The sequence below is a fragment of the Narcine bancroftii genome, chromosome 12, assembly GCF_036971445.1.
Source record: "Narcine bancroftii isolate sNarBan1 chromosome 12, sNarBan1.hap1, whole genome shotgun sequence".
Classification (NCBI taxonomy): domain Eukaryota; kingdom Metazoa; phylum Chordata; class Chondrichthyes; order Torpediniformes; family Narcinidae; genus Narcine; species Narcine bancroftii.
Window position 1 is genome coordinate 16,773,511 of NC_091480.1, and position 21,414 is coordinate 16,794,924.

At 41.0% G+C, this 21,414-nt stretch overlaps 1 protein-coding gene across 5 annotated transcripts in view; it reads right to left on the reverse strand.

Annotated features, from left to right (window-relative positions):
• The window catches only part of mapk8ip3 (mitogen-activated protein kinase 8 interacting protein 3), a 408,818-nt gene extending 388,716 nt beyond the window's left edge, over positions 1-20,102 (reverse strand). For 2 of the 5 annotated variants that reach the window (XM_069906190.1, XM_069906189.1), the window contains exon 1: positions 19,206-20,102. In XM_069906190.1, the coding sequence (XP_069762291.1) occupies positions 19,206-19,505 (300 nt within the window). In that variant the 5' untranslated portion in view covers positions 19,506-20,102. The remainder of the gene's footprint in view (positions 1-19,205) is intronic. The other 3 variants (XM_069906187.1, XM_069906191.1, XM_069906188.1) reach the window with 3 other exon arrangements.
• Positions 20,103-21,414: the final 1,312 nt, after the last annotated feature.

The following is a 21,414-nucleotide window of genomic DNA, read 5'->3' on the forward strand; positions in this document are numbered from 1 at the left end:
GCAGGTTAGTCGGAGACACAATTCATTATGTATATAGAAAACAAAGAAAATTTAAGAGTGTGATCCTGCACCCTCTTCCATATCAGAAGAGTGCAACTAAAGACATTCCCAAATGTCTGTTGACCTTGTTCTTCTAGTTAGGAGGCCTTTTCTTTTGAGGGACCAGAGCTCATGAGTTAGGAAGTGCTGTTACAAGGACTTCAGAAAATTTTAGCACATTTTGTAACGGTACTCACTGAATCATAAACACACTTATGGTGGAGGGAGTGAATATCTAGGATGGGACGCAAGATGCCAATCAACTGAATGCCACAGAGCCTCAGAAAGCTCCCCTCATAATATTTTGGGATATCTACATTTTTTTTTAAGTAGCATACCTCTCTCTAACAGTGAAATAAATTGGAAGGAATGCTACTGACATCAGTCACATTCCATTTTCCACAACCCCCAAGTATAGCCAAGAGTGTACATCTGCTTTCACTATATTTGGCTGCCGCCCTTCAATTGGGGATAAAGCTTAAACTCACCATTTTCCCCATGCAAAATGTCAATGTTCTCGTTGGTCACACAATTAAAATATATTCTGTTGACAATAATTTCACACAAAACTGATTACATGCCGAGATTCTTGCTGATTATTCAATGAAGAAAAAAAAGAGGAATAATCTACAAACCTCCTTCCATCCTGTGAGTTACTACAAATCCTTTTCAACTCATCAGGAGTACAATAGGGCCTCTGCAGTCTTTGTTCATTCTAAATTCAATATATTCCAATTAACACATATCTAGACTATTAACCAAATGCTCCACATTTCAAACTTCAAGGTACTAATGATAGAAAATCTAGATGCGTGTGTAACTTTACTGACTGGAAATCTGCTTTTACATCTTTTTAATGTTAGAGTCAAATAAACCTCAAACATGGTAACCATTCGCATCCCCACAGCAGACTCTAGCTATGGGATCCTGATGGCATCATAAACATTTATGCAATAGCATTTGCTGGTGTGATTCCAGAGCTAAAACAGATTTTATTTCTTTCCACTTGAAAACAGCACAGCAAATTATTTCCTGAATGTTCCTGTTTATCGCCTCATCATTTTCTCCTCGCTTTAATTTGAAGTGAAGTTTTCCCTTTTTTATTTTGCAGGTAATTGTATTATCTCCTTACAGCACTTGTTGCCTCACATCTTTCTGCTCAAGTCATCTCTGCAAGGCTGGCAGGAGAAAGCACAGGAATTATATTAAAGTTTCCAGTCTTATTTATTTCAATGAGTTCATTTTAAATTAAACACACAACTGGAAGCTCTAATGATCAGGGCATTTATACCAATGGATTGCAATACTCAGGTTTATTACTGTTACCTGGAGGACCAGTCCCTAACCTTTGATTTCCTATCAGTGGAGTTTCTCTTGGCGTGGAAATTGGAGTAGATGAGCAGTCTGGAAATAACCATTTTGATACCGCAGTTTTATTTCTTAAAAGGGCTTCTTACCATTTCAGTCCCGTTCCATTCCACATCAATGAGCCATTTGAATGGCAGAATGAAAGAGAAAACATTTGCAGTTGTATATCCATTCATCCTGTGAAGATCCTTCCAAATCTCTTAACAGCCAATTAATCTGAAGGGTAGTTGTTATTGTAATTTAAGAAATGCTCTTTTTTCCAAATGGTGCTATATAATTTTGTCTGCATGTGTGGTACCTTATCACTCAAAATATATTAATGTTTCATCAGAATTCCAAATACTCTAGGTTCAGTTCTAATATGATTTCAAAACTTTACATAAACCAAAGTTAAATTCATGATAGCATTAAAACTGGAGAAACTTCTTCAAAACAAATGGCAGAAAAATAATTCAAAAAAGGTTGAAAGAATAGTTCATTTATGATTGAATTTTATGTTCTGAAGAAATATTCCTTTAAACAATACATTTACTTGCTATAACTAATGCAATATACCACACTTTACGAAACTAGTGTTCAAACATTCAAATCCTTTCATAAAAGCAAATACAGGTTTCTTCATAAAAGTGAATTTTCATAAAGAAAGTATTTGAAAAATGGGGTATACCTGTAATGTAGAAATATTTTAAAAATTCATGACGAGAGCCCTAGCAGTAGCAAAAAAATGTATAATGTCAACTTGGAAATCAGAAGAGAGCCTGAGATTACAGCAATGGTACATGGAAATGAATAAATGCATTCCATTGGAAAAAATAACATATAATTTAAAAAATAAAGTCACATTGTTTGAACAAATTTGGGAACCGTACATGTAATATAACAGAGAGGGCCTACCGCGGACCTCCACCCCCTAAAATGATAAGAAGACAAAATGACCTGATTCAGTGTGTAACAAATAGATGACGCATTTTTCTTGTTTATTTTCCTTTGAGTGAAGATACTGTTTTTATGATTTTACTGTATTGTATATGTTCAATATTTATGGGTTTTGGAGGGGGGTGGGAAGAGGGGAGGGAGGGAAAGGGGAGAAAATACCACTGTGTAAATTTAATGAGAAGCGTTTGTACATATTTTGGTTGATATGGTTCACAGTAGGAAAAAAAATTATTTAAAAAACTCATTCACTGAGTCAATAATGAGAATGGGCTTACTCTTTAACAGTTATAATAAAGGCCCTCATCCAAATTATCCTTGATGTACACCACCACTCCATCAGTAAAGGTTCAGGATACATGAAAAACATGAACCACTTTGGACATCTTGGGAATCTACTCTCACAGCAGGTACACACACACACACGCACACACACTAACACTTACATTCGCCAATGTTTTCAATGTGCCTGACCAAACTTTGGCCATCAGATAAAATTAGGGCTTGAACCAAGCAGAAAGCTCAGACTCTGAGGAAAAGTTGGATAGTAAGTTAATATCCATGGGAGTTTAGAAGATCAAGAGGGAATTTGATTGAAAGGTTGCCACCTAAGATGAACTTCTCTTAGATGTCTGTCTTTGGAATTTTCTTCAAAAGTGTTGGGAGTAAAGTATCATATAGGTTGATAATGTATCGTATAGGTTGAACATTGAGTGAGTGGGGTGGTGAAGGAGGGAGGGAAGGGGGGGAAAAGGGGAGAAAATTACACTGTGTATATTCAAGAGGAAATGTTTTTGTGTATTTTGGTGTGTATCGTTCATAGTGTGAAAAATAAAAAAAAATTTTTAAAGTATAGTATTAAGTTTATTTTAATCATATATCAAACTTGACAGTTAATAACCCATACAAGATCTAATAAACCTTGAAAAAAAGTGTTGGGAGCAATCTTGGAATATTTTTATGGCAGAGGAAGATCAGAGCAAGGGGGAGATTACCACAGGTTTTCAGAAGTAAAGTGTTAAGGTTAACTGAATGAACCTTGGCAGAACACCCATTGATTCAGGTGAAATCTGAGCTTTATGCTCTAGCCGATGTTATTTCCCATTGATTCAGAGTACAAGGTCAGTATTGTACCTAATTCTTTCAGTTTCCCAACAGGCAGTTGTTCAGTTTAAACTAGCCTCCCTTGCTCGGCAATTAATATTTTCCTTAATACTGACAGAATATACCACGATTGAGTGAAACCAGAATCAGAATTTATCGTCACAAAATTTGTTGTTTTGCGACAGCATCACAGCGTAAACATTTATATACGCAACCATAAAAATAATGCAAGAAAAATAAAAGGTCAAAGTAAGGTCTATGGTTTATTATTCATTCAAGAAACTGACGACAGTTCCTCTGTTTCGCTTCAGGGATATTGGAGAAGTGCAGTTTAGACTGACTAAGTTCCAAATTTTGTTTGTGAAGTTTGCTTTGGCAGAATCCAGGAAGTGTATAGCAGTATTGTGGAAGTCCAATTCCCAGCTAAATATCACATGATGGAATATGGAAATGCAGAGTGGCACTCCCTTGGAGAAAAATCTCAACCTACGGAGGAAACATGATACATTTGTTTGAGTTTGGCAACCTTATTTGCAGAACCTGAGTGAAGAGGGCACGGCCTGGGTGGTGGGGGTCCTTGAGATAGAGGCTGCTTTTTTTTTTATAAAGACATTGACTCTTGTAGATCCTCAATGGAGTGAAGACTGATGCCTTTTTTGATGACCAACTTTTTTGTCCTGAGCATCGGCACTTTCTGTACCAGGCAGTTATGCAACTAGTCAGAATGCTCTCCACAGTACACCTGCACAGATTTTCGAGAGTCTTTGGTGAAATACTGTATCTCCTCAAACTCCTCACAAAGTATAGCCGCTGGCGAGCCTTCTTCATGATTGTATCGACATGGAGGCTCCAAGACAGATCCTTGGAGATGTGGACACCTAGGAATTTGAAGTTCCTGACCTTCTCCACTGCTGACCCCTTGATGAGGTCTGGTTCATGTTCTCCTGATTTCCTCTTTTAGTCCACAATCATCTCATTGGTTTTGCAAACATTGAGTGGAGTACTGATGTGACACAACTCAACCAGTTGATCTCCTGTACGCTTCCTCATTGCTGTCTGTGATCCTGCCGACAACTGTGATGTCATCGGCAAATATGTAGATAGCATTTGAATTGTGCTTAGCCAGACAGTCATGGGTGTAGAGTGAATAGAGAAGTGAGCTAATTCCCTTGATGTAATGCAGACAACTGTTGAACCAAGGGTTTAGTTTTAACATGAAATAATAAAGCAGAACTACACTTTCAGTGAATAGTTTTGCATGTGTGCATGAATATCAACCTTGACTACATCTATTCTTGACACTCTTATTTCCAATGGACGCAAATGTGTGCAAAAGTTGGCCTACACTCCTGAATCCATTAAGTTTGACAAATTTCTCCAAAATATGCAGGATGATACATTGGGGGCCATCAGAAGCATTGCTTGAAAAACAGAAGCGTGGAAAATGGGCCAGCATGAGGTTAGACAGAGTTAACCCTTTCAAACCCACGCTCCTGACAATCTTACTCTCAAATAGAGAAGAAAATGGATGACCTGAGGCTGCATCTGAATCAGAGAGAACTGCAGGGCTGCTGTGCTCTGGTGTTTACTGCAGTGTGGCTCCAGGACACAGGCAATACAGCTGGATGGACTGACCTCCTGCAGGGCTGACAGACACACTGCTACCTCTGGCAAGACTTGAGGAGATGGACTGTGCATTTACATCAATGAGGATTGATGCAGCAATGTCTCTGTTGTGAAGACCTTCTGCTGAGCTGAGATAGTGAAATGCAGACCCTTCGACCTGCCCAGAGAATTATTGGCCATGCTGATTGCCGCAGTCTACATTCCACCTTCGCCACCAGAGCAGAAAACACCCAGGATCATGTATACACCAACGTTCCTGGTGGATACAAGGCTGCACCACGCCCCCTCCTTGGTTACTCAGATCATATATCTGTCCTGCTAACCCCAGCATATAGACCACTGGCAAAACAAAATAGATCAGTTCGCAGGGAGATTGGAGGGAAGGAGGAGGAGGGGAAAAGCAATGATCCAAGACTGCTTTGAGACCACAGACTGGAACTGTTTCAGGAAGGTGCCTGTAAACATTGAGGAGTCCATGAGCTCAGTGACTGGCTACATCAGCAAGTGCATTAAGGACATCACACCAGGGCTAACCAGAAACCATGGTCTGAGCCCCTCTCAGAGCTTGTGATGCTGCCTTCAAGATGGGATGTAGGATGGCACTAAAATCAGCAAGGACTGAACTCTCCCGTGTAATCTAGAAGGCAAAGTAGGGGTATGCACAGAAGATTCAGAGACAGTTGTGTGACCCACGCAACACAAGGCACATGCAGCAAGGGAGCAAGACAATAACAGATCACAAGTCAACCGTGTGAATTAAGGACAAAGGCGCCTCCCTTCTGGACAGACTGAACACCTTTGATGCACGATAAGAAAAGGATCATGCCAAAGCTCCATGTCATTCTGATAGACAGGCCCTCCTACATAGCCATGGCCAAGGTGAGAAGAATCCTATCAAAGGTGAACCCACACAAGGCAGTGGGACTAGACAACAAAACTGGTCAGGGACTGAAGGACTGTGCAGACCAATTAATGTAGCTCTTCATGGACATCGTCAACACTGCATTGCAGCAGTCCATTGTTCCCGCAGGGTTCAAGACAGACATCATCATCCTGGTACCCAAGAGGGCAACAATAACAGGCCTCAATGCTACCGCCCTGTGGCACTGACCTCCACCATTATGAAATGTTTCGAGCATCTTGTGATGGAAAGCATCAAAGCACACTGCCTATTTCAATTTGCCAATAGAAAGTTGTTCCGCCGACAATGCTACAGCCTGTCGTTTAACTCCGTCCTGACCCACTTGGAGAATGACTCCAGACTGTTGATCATTGATTTCTGCTCTGTGCTTAATACAAACATTCCCCAGAGGCTGGTGAAGAAGCTGTCCTTGCTGGGACTCAACACCCCTCTCTGCAATTGAATCCTGGACTTCCTGACAGAAAGACCACAGTTTGTCCAGGTCGGTAGCAGAATGTTGAGCACTGTGCTGGGCCCATTCATGCTCAAGCTCCTAGCCCATGACTGCATCACCAGATCCAGCTCCAAGGGTGTCATCAAATTTACAGATGACACAACAGTAAATGACCTCATCAGCAACAATGATGAGCCAAAGATAAGAGGTGGAAAATCTCATGAAATGGTGCGAGAATAACAACCTGACTCTCAATGTGGACAAGATGAAGGAGATGATCATGGACCAGGAACAACAACCCTCCACTACACATCAAATACCTAAAATGGATGAGAGGGGGGGGGTGGGGGGGTGGCTTGGGAGGAGGGAGGGGGGGGGAGAAAAAGTCACTGTAAATGTGTGAAAAAGAAAAAGTGTATATCATGGCTATTGTGATTTATGGTGTGAAAAATAAAAAATTTTTAAAAAAAACAATTCTGAGGTATAGAGTGGAGGGTTCCTTGGAGTTCACTTAACTAGTGACCTATCGTGGACACTCAACATCTCCTCACTTATCAGGAAGATGCGACAGCAACTGAACTTCCTGAGAAGACTGAAGGTTACCGGCCACCATACATCAACCTTCTATAGAAGCTCTATTGAGAGCATCCTGGCCAGCTACATCACAGTGTGGTGTGATTACTGCAAAGAAATCTATTGAAGGACAATCCTCAGAATCAGAAGGGTGGCAGAGAGGATCACTGTAGTCTCTCTCCCCCCCCCCCCCCTCAACATCATCTACTGGCATCGTTGCCTGAAGAGGGTGCACAAATTCACTGAGGACCCCTTCCACCCTGAACACAGAATCTTTCAGCTGCTCCCATCGGAGAAAAGATACAGGAGTAACAGACCCAGCAGCCACAGGCAGGGAGAATGTTGAATGACCAAAGGAACTGCTCACACTAACCACCCGAGACTCTCATTTATACAAAACAATATTTATTTATTTGTATAGATAAAATACTTATTGTTAGTCTATGTGTGCGTTATATCTGGTTATCTGCTGCATGTTTTGCACTGAGTACTGGAAAATGCTGTTTCATAGGATTGTACTTGTACAATCAAATGACAATAAACTTGACTTGACTAAAGGCTACTCAATTCACTATTAGTTGTCCAAAATTTGACAATATGAATGTGACAAAACTATCTGACAACAAAAGTCTGTTTATTATATGTTTATGGGACTTCTATCTTGGGATTCCTCCCCCTTCATTCTTTCTCCTTTCTCTCTAATCTTTAATTAAGACACCGGCCTGCTTTTTGCTTATACCTTTGTTGCAGGTTTTATAATATAATATATAAATATGTTTTTAAAAGAAATAGATTGTGGGAGGTTTAGTGTAGGTCACTTCACAAACAGATACTTACACTTTACATCTCATTTAAAATGCAAGAGCTTTGCTGAAGCCAGACATTCAGGCACCGATGGCTTTGCAAAAGACAATGGAACTGCTTCAGAAGGAACTCCAGAAATAAGTGCAAATGGAACAAAGTCTGGCTCAAGTGCTGATAGAGATCTTTCAAGGATTGGATTTGGAGTCTTGGGCGAGGTTCTGGTTTTTACAAGCAAAGTGAGGAAAGAAAACAGGATTCTTCTCAGAGAGGGAGAGAAGTCAGTTCTACAGTAGCTTTTGAGGCTGCAACATGGCAAGCTAGCAGACTTGTTAAAACCCCCATTTTGAAGACGGATTGTGAGTTCTGAGTTCAGCCTATTCAAAGCCCTTGTAGTCCTTACAAGAGAAAATGGCTGCTAGAGTGTGTCTCCTGAAATAAGGGAAACAAGAGGAACTCGGTGATGACCTGGAAGACGTAGTTATCATTTGTAAAACCCATGATGGGGCAAGTTTCTTTGGCAAGACAGCGAAGTGTCTGATCAGAGGAAATCAGTTTGCGTGTGTCCAACAAGCAACAAATATCTCTCTGAAACCAACAAGAACCTTCCTGAGCGGTAACCAATTACTTTTAAGCACCAGAGCCTGGTGAAAATTCATAAATGTTAAATTCTGTGAAATAAAAAATTTAAAAAAAAAGTTAAATTCTGTGCACGATATAAGAATTGCCTGATACTGGTGAACTTGGAGAAGTGAAAAGTGAATGAATGGACAGTGAATCAAAGAACTTTCCTGAACATATACACATTACATATACCTGCACTTAGAATTAGATTAAATTAGGAATACCATTAAGTTAAAGTTTGATCTTGTTTTTATGTTTAAAGAAAATTCAAAGCAACTTTTGTTTAAGTAACCATTGACGGTGAATTTCTATTGCTACTGGGTTTTGGAGTCCTCTGGGCTCGTATCACCTCGAAGAAGATGTCAGGCCTCTATCGACTCAACAAGAAAGGCTGAGTTCCTCCAACATTTTTGCGTGTGTTTTGCTTCTTTCTTATAGACGATGGAAAGGCTGTGGGGGAATCCAATGAGTCATTCATCAGAGAAAACCCAGCATCTGACCTGCTTTTGCAGCAGCAGTATTTATATTGCTGGTCCAATTAAACGTATAAGCTGACAGGGCATTGTGGGAATTCAGCAATGGTAATGCCAATTATTTCAAAACTAGGTGGTTAAGATGTCCCATGAAAGATGGTCACTACATTCTGTATGTTACTTCCTACTTAGACTCCATCAGTAAACATGCTTTGGGGCTCCATTCGTTGGCATTGATTGCTGTCCCTGACACTTGCCATTGTTTCCAGACTTATGTCAGGAGATACCCCTGTGGAACAGAATATCTTCCTCCAATATCCCTAACTCAGTGTCTAAAAATCTTGTGGAGGTATCACAAATAGTTCGTGCATCTTGAAATGATCGTAGCACCCACCCTACGTGGTTTAGGTTGGCTTTAAGTAGACGAAACAATGAACAGATTTTCCTCTCCACAGATATTGCCTGGCTACCTGAGCATTTCCGGCACTTTTGTTCAGGCTTCAGATTTCCATCACCTGTAACTTTCAGTCAAGCAGACTAGGGTTTCAGTAGTGTTAGGTATTAGGCATTCATGAAATCGGGCATCCTCCTGATAACAAGCAGGGTGGTTCCATGCAGCCATCAAGGAAATAACCAAAAAGCACAATGTTGGCATCCTGCCTGCAGTGCAATCACAATTTACTCCTGTATCACCACACAAGATGCCTTCTGCATTATCGACTTTCCTAGAACAGCAACACAATATCTAAATTCCCTCCATCATCCCAGCCTGACAAGGACAAAATACAGTGCACAACAAAGACCAAAGACACAGGCTTCTGAAAGCAGGACTCTGAAAATAAATATATACTCGATACAATCAGAGTTTTGTTTTTCTTATCATTCCTAATCAACCCCTGAAACTAGAATTTTAGTTGATTTTAGGAGGTGCGATTCCTCCTTCATTGTTTGCACTTTTTCGAAAAGGAATTACATCAGTGGTTCATGACACAATATATAGGCTAGCTGACCGGATTAATGAGGGAGCTTTCTTGCTGTGAAGAGCCCGTTTGCCAAACATTATTTCCACAAAAATAATAATAATTGTGAAGCGTTCTTCAAAACAATTTTCTGTATCCTTTTACAACATCTTTCAGATTTCCAAATCCACACATTACCACTTTGAATTTGTCGTGGGAGATGATTCAGACAACAGAAATAATTAATAAAAGCTGAATTTGTACTTTTATTTCAAACCAAGTATTTTGCTATTTTCAAGATTTCAGTGTGTACAGTCACTGTTATTTGATATGTAGACATCATGAATACCAGAAAGATCTGGGTTCAATCAATCTTCGCTCCATGTGGGTCAGTTGATGGAAGATGTGGAGATACAACTCCTGATAAACACAATTTAAGAATAACAATAAGGGAAGGATCTTAATTGAACCCATAACTCAATAGTAACTAAACACTCCCAAGATAATCTGGGTTTCTTTTATACAAAACACAAGGATTGCCAGTCCCAGATCAAACTTCAGTATGAAGAGCTAAAATGTTGTATTACATCCTTCAAGAAACAGTTTGCGTTATCTGAATGTATCATTAGTTCACATGAAACTAATTAAAAACAATGATGTTAAGGAAATTGGAACACATTTTAATTTGCATACCATTTTTAAGCAATTAATTCATTTATTGCATTGAATAAATTGCAGGCTAGAATAATTCACAAGAAATTGAATTCCATGTAACAGCAATGGCAATTACATAAAAATCCCCGTTATCAGGAATTTAAGCCGGAAACTTCAAGCAATTGACAAAAAAGGAAAATAAATAAATAGATATATTTTTTTTAATAAATAAAAATTTTAATAAAGGTTTCAAATTGTAAATGTTCTATGAAGAACATTTGGTGAAGATGGGAGCAAATGTTCACCCAACAGATTCCATTGGCCGTGCTTTGTTTGTAGCAGCTGCTTGAATAAAATGGCGTCACACAGGATGAAGAGCTGGTTGATGCAGTTCGCAGTCGGGGTGACTCTTCAAGCATCTCCTTATCTTTGTTTGGTAAGAGTCTCTATTAGTATAATTATTAAGTATATTTAGTAAGACTTGATCTGTCAACGGGGGAAGGAGAGGGGTGTTAATTATTTATAATGTTATTGTTCGTCCTTCGGTCGGCTCCGTGAAGGGAAGGAACCTGGAATTGCAGCAACAATTAAATGTTTTCAAAGAAGGTGACTGAAAATAAAGTAAAATGCTTTAAGGTGTATAATACTGCATACATTCAAGCAAGTGGACTTTGTTCAATGCAAATATAGTATTTTTGTTTTTTAAACTGTTTATTCTTCATGCAGGTGTATTAGGCATTGTAAGAATGAGTCTCAAGCAACTGGAACAATCACTTATCTGGCATTTACCAATCCAAATAGGTGCTATATACCAAGGGTTTTACTGTACAATATTTACATTTTACAGCACTGGGAAAAACTCCAAAGCCATAAATAATTCAATAATTCAATCTTTAAACCTCCAATGAGGGTAAGGATTGGAATTAAGATGTACAAGGAAGTCAAGCTACAGTACAGGAAAGGGCAAAGCAATAATAGAAAAGTCTCCAAGTTATCCAAATTGTAACATTGATCGTAAGAGCATGATACATGAGGTTAATGATGTATCTTACTTGCCAGTATACATAAATGAGAGTCAAGGTGTGATATTGGAAATAAGGAAAATTCAACTTGAAACAGCAAATATATCGGAGTCAGTTGAATTGTAATAAAGAATGGACAATCAAGTGTGAGTCCATTATTGTGAATGAGTGAATTAATGCCATTATAACACAGATACATTAATCAAGTCAGCTTTATTTGTCATTCATACCATACATTGAAAGATAAAGACAAAAGAACATTTCTCAAGGATCACAGAGCAGATTTGCATAAAGTTTAAAAACTTAAAATATTAAGACATACAATAAAAGTCCCCAATACACTATCCACACATTCTGAAAATTCAGGAGCCTGACGGCTTGGGGGTGGGGGGGGGGGGGGGGGGGTGGGGGGGAGGGGTGGGAGAGAAACTATTGCCCAATCAGGACGCAAGGGCCCAAGAGCTAGGTACCTCCTACCAGATGGCAGAAGGGTGGAGTCCTTCACAACGTTTATTGCTTTCTGCATGCATTGTGTATTGTAGATGTCCATCATGGCTGGAAGAGAGCCCCCAATGATCTTTTCCGCTGACTTCACTGTCTTCTGCAGGGTCTTACGGTCTGAGGTGGTACAGCTTCCAAACCAGGTGGTGATGCAATTGCTCAGAATGCTCTCAATACATCTTCTGTAGAATGAGGTGAGGTTGAAGGGTGGGAGATCAACTTTCATCAGTCTTTGCAGGAAGTAGAGGCACTGCTGGGCTTTCTTAGCTATGGAGCTGTTGTTAAGGGTCCAGGGAGATTCTCCACCAAGTGCACAAAAGGAACCTTATACTCTTGTCAACCTCAACAGTAGAGTTGTCAATGGTCAGTGGAGCGTGGTCCCCCTCGGGCCCTCCTGAAGTCAACAACCATCTCTTTTGCTTTATTAACATTCAGATACAAGTTGTTGGCTCTGAACCAGTCCATTAATGGCTGCACCTGATCTCAGTAGGCTGACTCATCATTCTTACTAATAAGGACCACCACGGTCACGTCAGTGAACTTAATGATGTGGTTCGAGTTGTGCTTTGCTGCAGTCATGAGTCAGCAGAGTGAAAAGCAGTGGGCGAAGCATGCAGCCCTGGGGGGGGGGCCCTGTACTCAGTGTGATGGCCTTGGAAGTGCTGTTTCCAATCTGAACTGCCGGAGGTCTCCCTGACAGGAAGTCAAGAATCCAATTGCAGAGGGAAGCGTTTAGACCCAGGAGGCTCAACTTTCCTTACAGGTACTGAGGTATGATTGTGTAGAATGCCGAACTGGTCAATAAACAGCACTCAAACATGCATGTCCTTATTTTCTGGATGGGTGAGGGCTAGATGGAGAGCAGTGATGATTGCATCGTCCATAGAGCAGTTAGATCTGTATGCAAACTGTAGGGGATCCAGCTCAGGGGACAGCAGGAGCTTGATGTGTCCCATGATGAGCCTCCAAAAGCATTTCATGATGGTAGACGTGAGTGCAACAGGGCGGTAATCATTGAGGCAGGACACAGACGACTTCGGTGGCAGCTTTTTTTTTTATTTTTATTTTTCACACTATGAACCATATTAACCAAAATACACACAAACATTTCCCTCTTGAATATACACAGTGTCATTTTCCCCCCTTTTTTCCCCCCTCCCTTCCCTCCCTCCTTCCCACCCCCCTCCCCACCCACTCAACGTTCAACATATACAATACAATAAACCCATTAAACAAAGTCATCACACAATAAAAATAAACAAGAAAATTGTGTCATCTACTTTTACACACTGGGTCAGTTCATTTCGTCATCTTCTCATTCTATCATTTTAGCGGGTGGAGGTCCGCAGTAGGCCCTCTCTGTTGTGTTCCATGTACGGTTCCCAAATTTGTTCGAATACTGTGACTTTATTTTTTAAATTATATGTTATTTTTTATGTACCATTGGTGTATTCTCAGTCTCTCTTCTGATTTCCAGGTTGACATTATACATTTTTTTTGCTACAGCTCAGGCTATCATAATAAATATTTTTTGTGCTTCAACCAATTTGAGGCCTAGTTCTTTGCCTCTTATATTACTTAGAAGAAAGATCTCTGGATTTTTTGGTATGTTGCTTTTTGTGATTTTATTTAATACCTGATTTAGATCTTCCCAAAACTTTTCCACTTTCTCACATGCCCAAATTGCATGTACTGTTGTTCCCGTTTCCTTCTTAACAGCGAAAACATCTATCTGATACTGTTGGGTCCCATTTATTTAACTTTTGGGGCGTGATATATAGCCTGTGTAACCAATTATATAGTATCATGCGTAACCTCGTGTTTATTGTATTTCTCATAGTTCCGGAGCATAGCTTTTCCCATGTTTCATTTTTTATCTTTATGTTTAGATCTTGTTCCCACTTTTGTTTGGGTTTACAGCTTATTTCATTGTTCTCTTTCTCTTGCAGCTTGATGTACATGTTTGTTATATATCTTTTAATTATCATTGTGTCTTTAATCACATATTCAAAGCTGCTTCCTTCTGGTCACCTCAGCCTGCTTCCCAATTTGTCCTTTAAGTAGGTTTTCAGTTGGTGGTATGCAAACATTGTACTGTGAGCTATACCATATTTGTACTTCATTTGTTCAAAAGATAATAAATTATTTCCAAAAAAACAATTTTCTATTCTTTTGATCTCTTTTCTCTCCCATTCTTTAAAGGAAAGGTTATCTATTGTGAAAGGGATTAGTTGATTTTGCGTCAATAATAATTTTGGAAGTTGGTAATTTGCTTTTTTCCTTTCTACATGAATCTTCTTCAGAGGCAGCTTTGAAGCACGTTGGAACCAAGGTGCTGCTCAGGGAGAGATTAACGATGTCAGTGAGAACATCTGCCAGCTGAACCGCAAATCCCCTGAGCACTCTGCCGGGAATGCTATCCGGTCCAGCAGCTTTCCGAAGGTTGACCTTGCTTAGCTCTCTCTCCACATCGGCCACTGTAAGACACGGCATCTGGTCATTTGGAGAAGAGGTGGTCTTTTTCACCGCCATGTTGCTTTTCACCTCAGAACATGGATAGAAGCTGTTCAGTGCATCTGGGAGGGAGGCATCACCAGCACAGGCAGATGGCGTAGTCTCGTGGTTGGTGATATCTTGGATGCCCTTCCTTGCTGTCCAGGAAGTGACTATGGGCATGCACATGCTTTGCTTCCCTGATGGCCTTAGACAGCTTGGTTTTTGCAATAGCTAGTGATACCTCATTGTCCGCTCTGAAATCAGAGTCTAGGTTCCTCAGCAGCACACACACCTCCGCAGTCATCCATGGCTTCTGATTAGAGCAAGTAATAGTGGTCTTGGGCACAGTGACGTCATTAGTACTCTTACTAATGTAGCTGGTCACTGATGCTGCAAACTCCTCCAGATTGATTACCTGATGTGGATCACATCAGGCATGAAAAGGAATAGAGGTGTGATGCAAGCTGTGTACACTAATATGGAGCAATAACATAGAGCTTCTAATATGAGCCAATATGGAGGTAATTTAAGTGATTGGATTGGAATAGCTCCATGTACCAATATAATCCACAACATTTGATTTAGTTTTCTCTTTCCACCTCTTGCCTTCCTCGAGAACTTACCAGCATCCCAAAGGATGCAAACTGGGGAAGCATAATTAATCTTTGGCAGTGTTGAGACAGAATTAGATAAAAAATTATTCAAGGTCTGTCTGAACTCTTAACTACAATTATCCCATGCCATGCTGGGGTAGAGACACATACTCATGAATAATCCATAAAGTGTACAGTACAGATTTTAAAACCTCAAGAATTTTTTGTACTCATCGAGATGAAAGATATCAATGCAGGGGAGCACAATGTTTTCGCATCCCTAGCACATCAACGTGGGATACAAAATGACATTCATAGCATCATACAATGCACATTGTGTCATTTCTTCTTTGGCTTGGCTTCACAGACGAAGATTTATGGAGGGGGTAAATGTCCACGTCAGCTGCAGGCTCGTTTGTGGCTGACAAGTCCGATGCGGGACAGGCAGACACGGTTGCAGCGGAAAATTTGTTGGTTGGGGTTCGGTGTTGGGTTTTTCCTCCTTTGTCTTTTGTCAGTGAGGTGGGCTCTGCGGTCTTCTTCAAAGGAGGTTGGTGCCCGCCGAACTGTGAAACCGTACATTGTGTCATACTAAATGTATAAATCTCTCTTTACTCTTTTAAGCTTAAATGTTTACATGAAAAATGCATCTTGGTTGAAAGAGATAATTAACCTAATCTCTTAAAGCAGATCAATTAAAATTATTAAAATAAGGCTTCATACTCAAGATTTTATTTCTATTCTGGATTCATAACTTTTAATGAAACCTGGTAATTGAGGGGAAGCCTAAATATTGGAATGGAAAAGGTAAACCAACAAAAGCAAGAGATCTTCCATGCAGCCCATTAAGTTTACTGACTTCAAGTTCAAGTTTATTGTCAGAGTACATGCACGACATAATACAACACTGAGACTTCCCCCACCCCCCCCCCCCCCCCCCCTGCAGGCCAGGTAAAATTTCTACTTATTGGAAGTGTAAATGGTACTCAAGAAAAAAAAACGTGTACAAAAGAGAGAAATGTAAACAAACTGACTGCAAATACAGAAAAGAATATTCTGTAATAAACAATATGTAAAGTAAGGGTCCTTACACGAGCCTCTTAATGAGTCTGCTGTTGAGGAGTCTGATGGTGGAAGAGTAGCAACTATTCCTGAACCTGGTGGTATAAATCTTGTGGCACCTATACCTGATGGCAGTGGAGAGAACAGAGCATGTCTTGGGTGGTGTGCATCCCATTTGTCCGCTGCTTGATGGTGGGGAAAGTTTTGCTTGTGAAGTACAGGACCGTGTCCATTACCTTTTGCAGTGCTTTCCACTCAGGGGCATTGGTACCCCCATACCAGGCTGTGATAATGCTGGTCAGCACACTTTCCATTATGCATCTGTCGAAGTCTGCCAAGGTTTCCAATGTCATACTGAACCTCCACAAACTCTTGAGGAGGTATAGGAACTGATGTGCTTTCTTCACAATGACATTGGTATGTTGGGTCCAGGGAAGGACCTCCAAGATAGTGACTCCCAGGAATTTAAATTTACTCATCCTCTCCACCTCTGATCCCCCAATGATCACTGGGTCGTACACCTCTGGTGTTCCTTTCTTAAAGTCTACAATCTGCTCCCTGGTTTTGGTGACATTGAATGATTCGTCCACCATTCAGTCAATTTTTAAATCTCCCTCCTTTATGCTGACATCACTCCTTTTTATACAGCCCTCTAATGTGGAAACATCAGCAAATCTGTAAATGGTGTTGTTGTCATACCGAGCCAAGCACTTGTAGGTGTAAAGAGAGTAGATTGGGGGCTGAGAACGTAGCTCTGTGGAGATTGTGGAGGAGATGTTCTTAACAATCAGCACTGATTGTGGTCTAGAGGTGAGGAAATGCAGAATCCAATTACACAGTAGGATATTGAGGCCAAGGTCTTGGAGTTGGCTGATCAGTTTAGAGCAGATGACATTGTTGAATGCCGAACTGTACTTCCATCCTGGAGAGATCCGTGGAGAGCGATGTGAAACAGAGAGACCCAAGGGTTCAGTTCTATGATGACTCGAGTGGGTCACAGAGAGAGGTCCGAAAGACTGGGCCTTTCTTCCTTAAGGCATAGGAGGCTGAAGGATGAGCTAATGGAGGTTTATGAAAACATGATGGGCATGGATAAAGTGAATGCTCACCTAAAGTGAATGCTCACCCAGCTAAACAATAGGGTACAGGTTTAAGGTGAGAGGATAGAGATTTAAGAGGGGCAACTTTTTCCACTAGGAGGACAGTCAGCATCTCTAATGAGCTGCCAGCGGAATCTATAGAAGTGGTACCATTACCACATTCACAAGACATCTGGACAGATATCTGAATAGTAATGGCTTAGAAGGATATGGACCAAATGTGCAAATGGGACTAGCCAAGAATGCTAATGTGGATAGCGTGAACAAGTTGGGCCAAAGAGCCTGTGCAAGATATATCACTTCATCCCTACGATTTTAAACTATTTACATTCTACTCAGTAATCGTTACTCCTAGCTTTTCAAAATTACCTAATGTTTCCTTATAGTCAACCCACATTGTAGTATCTTACAACATTAAAGTGACAGCAACTGCAATCAAGTTTCTTGGCAACTATGAGATTCTTACTCAAGTCAATTGCTTGTGGGTTCAAATTCTATTCCGTGTATTTAGAAAAAAAATCTAATGTAATCCAGAACCAAGAGACTGCACTGGCTGATATGCAGCCATTTGGTTGAGACAATCAACCAAGGCTTCGGTTGCCCTCTCCATTGATCAAAGATTTTATGGCATAATTTCAAAAATATTTAACCTTCTATTTACCCTTACAACCTCAAAGTAGATTATACTGTCATTATCCTATTGCCTTTTAATGTAACCATGCTGGATACAAATTTCAAAAATGCTCTTTCTTACTTCACAAAAATAACTTCTACTTCATTCAAGTTTGGTACACCCCCCCCCCCCCCCCACCCCGCCCAATAAAAAGTTGCTGGATGAATGCAAGTGTTTCTCTTTCCACTGGGATATCATCCCAGCAGAGCTTTATGCCCATTTCCCAAATTCAGCAGAGACCACTTGGTCATGATCTGAATTAGAATTCACCAATATTCCCCTCCTTTCACTCAGCAAAACAGAATCACCAGATCACTATCAGGAACCCACCAGTGCCTCAGGATCAGTGAAACGTGGTACAAGTTAAGGCTCACACCAAGAACCTGCCTGTTCGTTCTATAAATCTCCATAACACACATGCCCTATCAGGACACTGCTGATCCTTTACATTTTCTGACGAGTCATCTGGGGAAATCAATCTCTTCTCCCTCCACTGTGGAATCCGGAATCAGTGTCAGGATAGTCAATAACAAGTCCTGCGCTGTTTCTATTTTTTATATATTCTGGGCAGAAATTAATTCAACTTAGATTACTATAGATTCTTTAGTATTAACAGTGTAGCAGTCATCATTTTTTCAAGTTTTTTTTATTAAATACGTTCATGGTGCCTTTATCTCCTTTTCATTTCTGCTTCTCTCCCCAACCACCATCCTTCAACAATAGTTTCTACTTCATTGAAGGTTTACTGGGGTGAAAGTTTTCTATGATTCTATTCAGTGAAGGCCCACAGAACCTCAACCACAAAGGTTTCGATGATATCCTTGTTTCCCCATCCCCCCATATTAACAAACCCAACCTCAACAACCGCTGTTCAATGCTGAAACAGGGTTTGAATTACTTTTACCCAATTTAAAAATAAATCAGTATATTTAATCCAATCTAAAATGGCAACATTTTGATGATCCTTTAATGGCACAACCACATGGAGTTGATGAACCCAATCAACATCCTGACATAATAACTAACTTATTCGATTGAGCAACCTGGTAAGAGAAACCAATCAAAGATCAAAACACTTCGTGCTGCGATTTTAGGCTATAATATGGACATTTGAAATATTTTAATGAAATAACTTTCGAGTTGACGTGAACACAATGTGGTCAACAATAAACCCCACTGTCAGAAAGATGAAATGAGCACAGATGGGTTGATAGAATCAGATTATAAAGGATGGGGAACAGAAACTCACCTCCTCTGCCTGTTTCCTGAGCGATTTCTCTCTCTCGTACTGGGTAAGGAGCTGCTCGTTGTCCTCTCGAAGTAGCTCCAGCTCCACTTCGTGCTCCTGGTTTTCCGTGAAGACCGAGTCCAGATTCTCCAGCACATTCACGACCAGCGGCATCAGCTCCTTCACCACTTCCTCGTCGTATTGGTGGATGAGGCGCTCGAACTCGCGGTAGATACTATTGGCCAGGCCCGAGACCCGCTCGGACATGACCGACACGGAGCAGTCATCCTGGTAGACCACGCCATCGTCCAGCTCCATCATCTTTGTGAGCGGCGGCAGGAGAAAAATAAAACGGCGAAAACAAAAATAAATGCGCGCCCCCGGAGGGTGGTGGCGGGCGGGCGGGCGGGCGGGGGGGGATGGGAGTGAGAGAGAAATGAGCAGTCAGACCCAATGCAGTCTCAGTGCATCACCCCCGTCCCCAGCCCATCCACCCCCCTTTAACTCTCTCTGCAGCAACGAGCCAGATGCCGAGGCGAACAACGCGAGAAGTACAATGCGAGGCGGGTTGCCGGTCTGCAAACAATGCCGTCCCCTGCCTGCACCCTTCGACCTACATCCCCAGCCCCACGGTTGCCGACTGCTGTCCTCTGTGCCGATCTGACGTCAGGACACGGGATGTCTGCATTGTGGGCAATGGGTTCGAATCCTCCCTCCCTTCGCTGCAGCCTGCAAGCTCCGGCTGCTCGGCGCCGAATGGCGTGAACAGGACGCCTGCCCCTCCCTGTTGGGACAAAAAGGCACCCGAGAAGAGCCACTCAGTGATCGACCAGCATCGTGCGAGAACCGGAGTTGACACCCCAGCGGTTGGGATTGGATAAGCTTTCCTCGAAGGCTCAGGAGTGACCTTTCAAATTACGCATGGATTTGATCAAGAGACTGAGAACACATTTCCCACCTCTAGGGAGGCAGGAAAATACAAAATCATCATTAATAATTCGAATCGGGACGTGCAGTTCCGAGTGAGGCCGCTGTTACCCATCTTTAAGAGTCCAACAAATGCGATCAAAGCCAAGGTTATTGCTAAATCGAGATGGTTGATGAGGAGGAGGGGAAAGGTACTCGAGCTCCAACACGCTTGGTCCATTTTAGAGATGCTGTTGAAGTAATCTTACTGCAGCCCATCTAGTTGAAGAGACACGCTGCAGCAAAGAGATGGATCGGGTGTCAAATCAGCAAATTGGGTTTTTTTTTTAGAATGGTGTTAAGCTTCTTGGATGTTTTGGCGTGACATACATTGAGGCAAATGTAGAGCATCCCATCATATTCCCAATAGGCTTCTAGAGAGCAGATGGGTTTTGTGGAGCTGGGTCATCCCACCTCCGATCTGCCTTTATGGCCATGGCATTGATGTGGCCAGTCCTGTTGTTTCTGGAGAATGGGATTTGATATCTCATTCCAAAGTTGTTAATCCAACATTTTGAACTCAAATTTCAAGAATAGTTCTTGAACCAAAGTTCTTCCAGCTCAGAAGAGAAACGGACCCATGGTCACAATGGAATCAAACAAGAAAGTCTGCAGATGTTGGGGTTCAATACAAATCGCAAACATGCTGGAGAAACTCAGGTCACGCAGGAGGAAGCAAATGATAACTGAAGTTTCTGCGATGCAAGGTCCAAGTCCAAAACTGTAGTTATCATTCGCTTCCAATGGATGCTGCGTGACCTTGCTAAATTTCTCCAGCGTGTTTGTGTATGGCAAGGATAACATGGTCTGTTTCTGTACTACAAGTTCAATGTTCAATTCTATTGCAGTAGCACGATTACTGCTAATAAAAAAATTTAAATGTTCTCCGAAAAAAGGTCAACGATGAGATTTTAAAATTACATAAATGAAAAAAATGAACACTGATAGGAGCTAAAGTAATTAAACAAAGTAAATTGCCAGCAAAAATTTCAAAATTTATTAACATTGCAACCATTCTGCCCATCAGATTCTCTGAGATATCATCAGTTTTTCAGTGATTTCAATAATAGGTTTTTCCATTTTAATTACCCACCTTTTCTACAATTATAAGGGGACCAGCACCAAGTATGTATCCCATTGCTTATGTTCTGCTGATCAATAGGGTCTTGGTTGAATTTATCTCTCAAATCATTGATTCCATTAGTGTCCAGAAATCTATCAAACTTTAACGTATGCACACAGCTGTGGACTAATGCAAACCAGA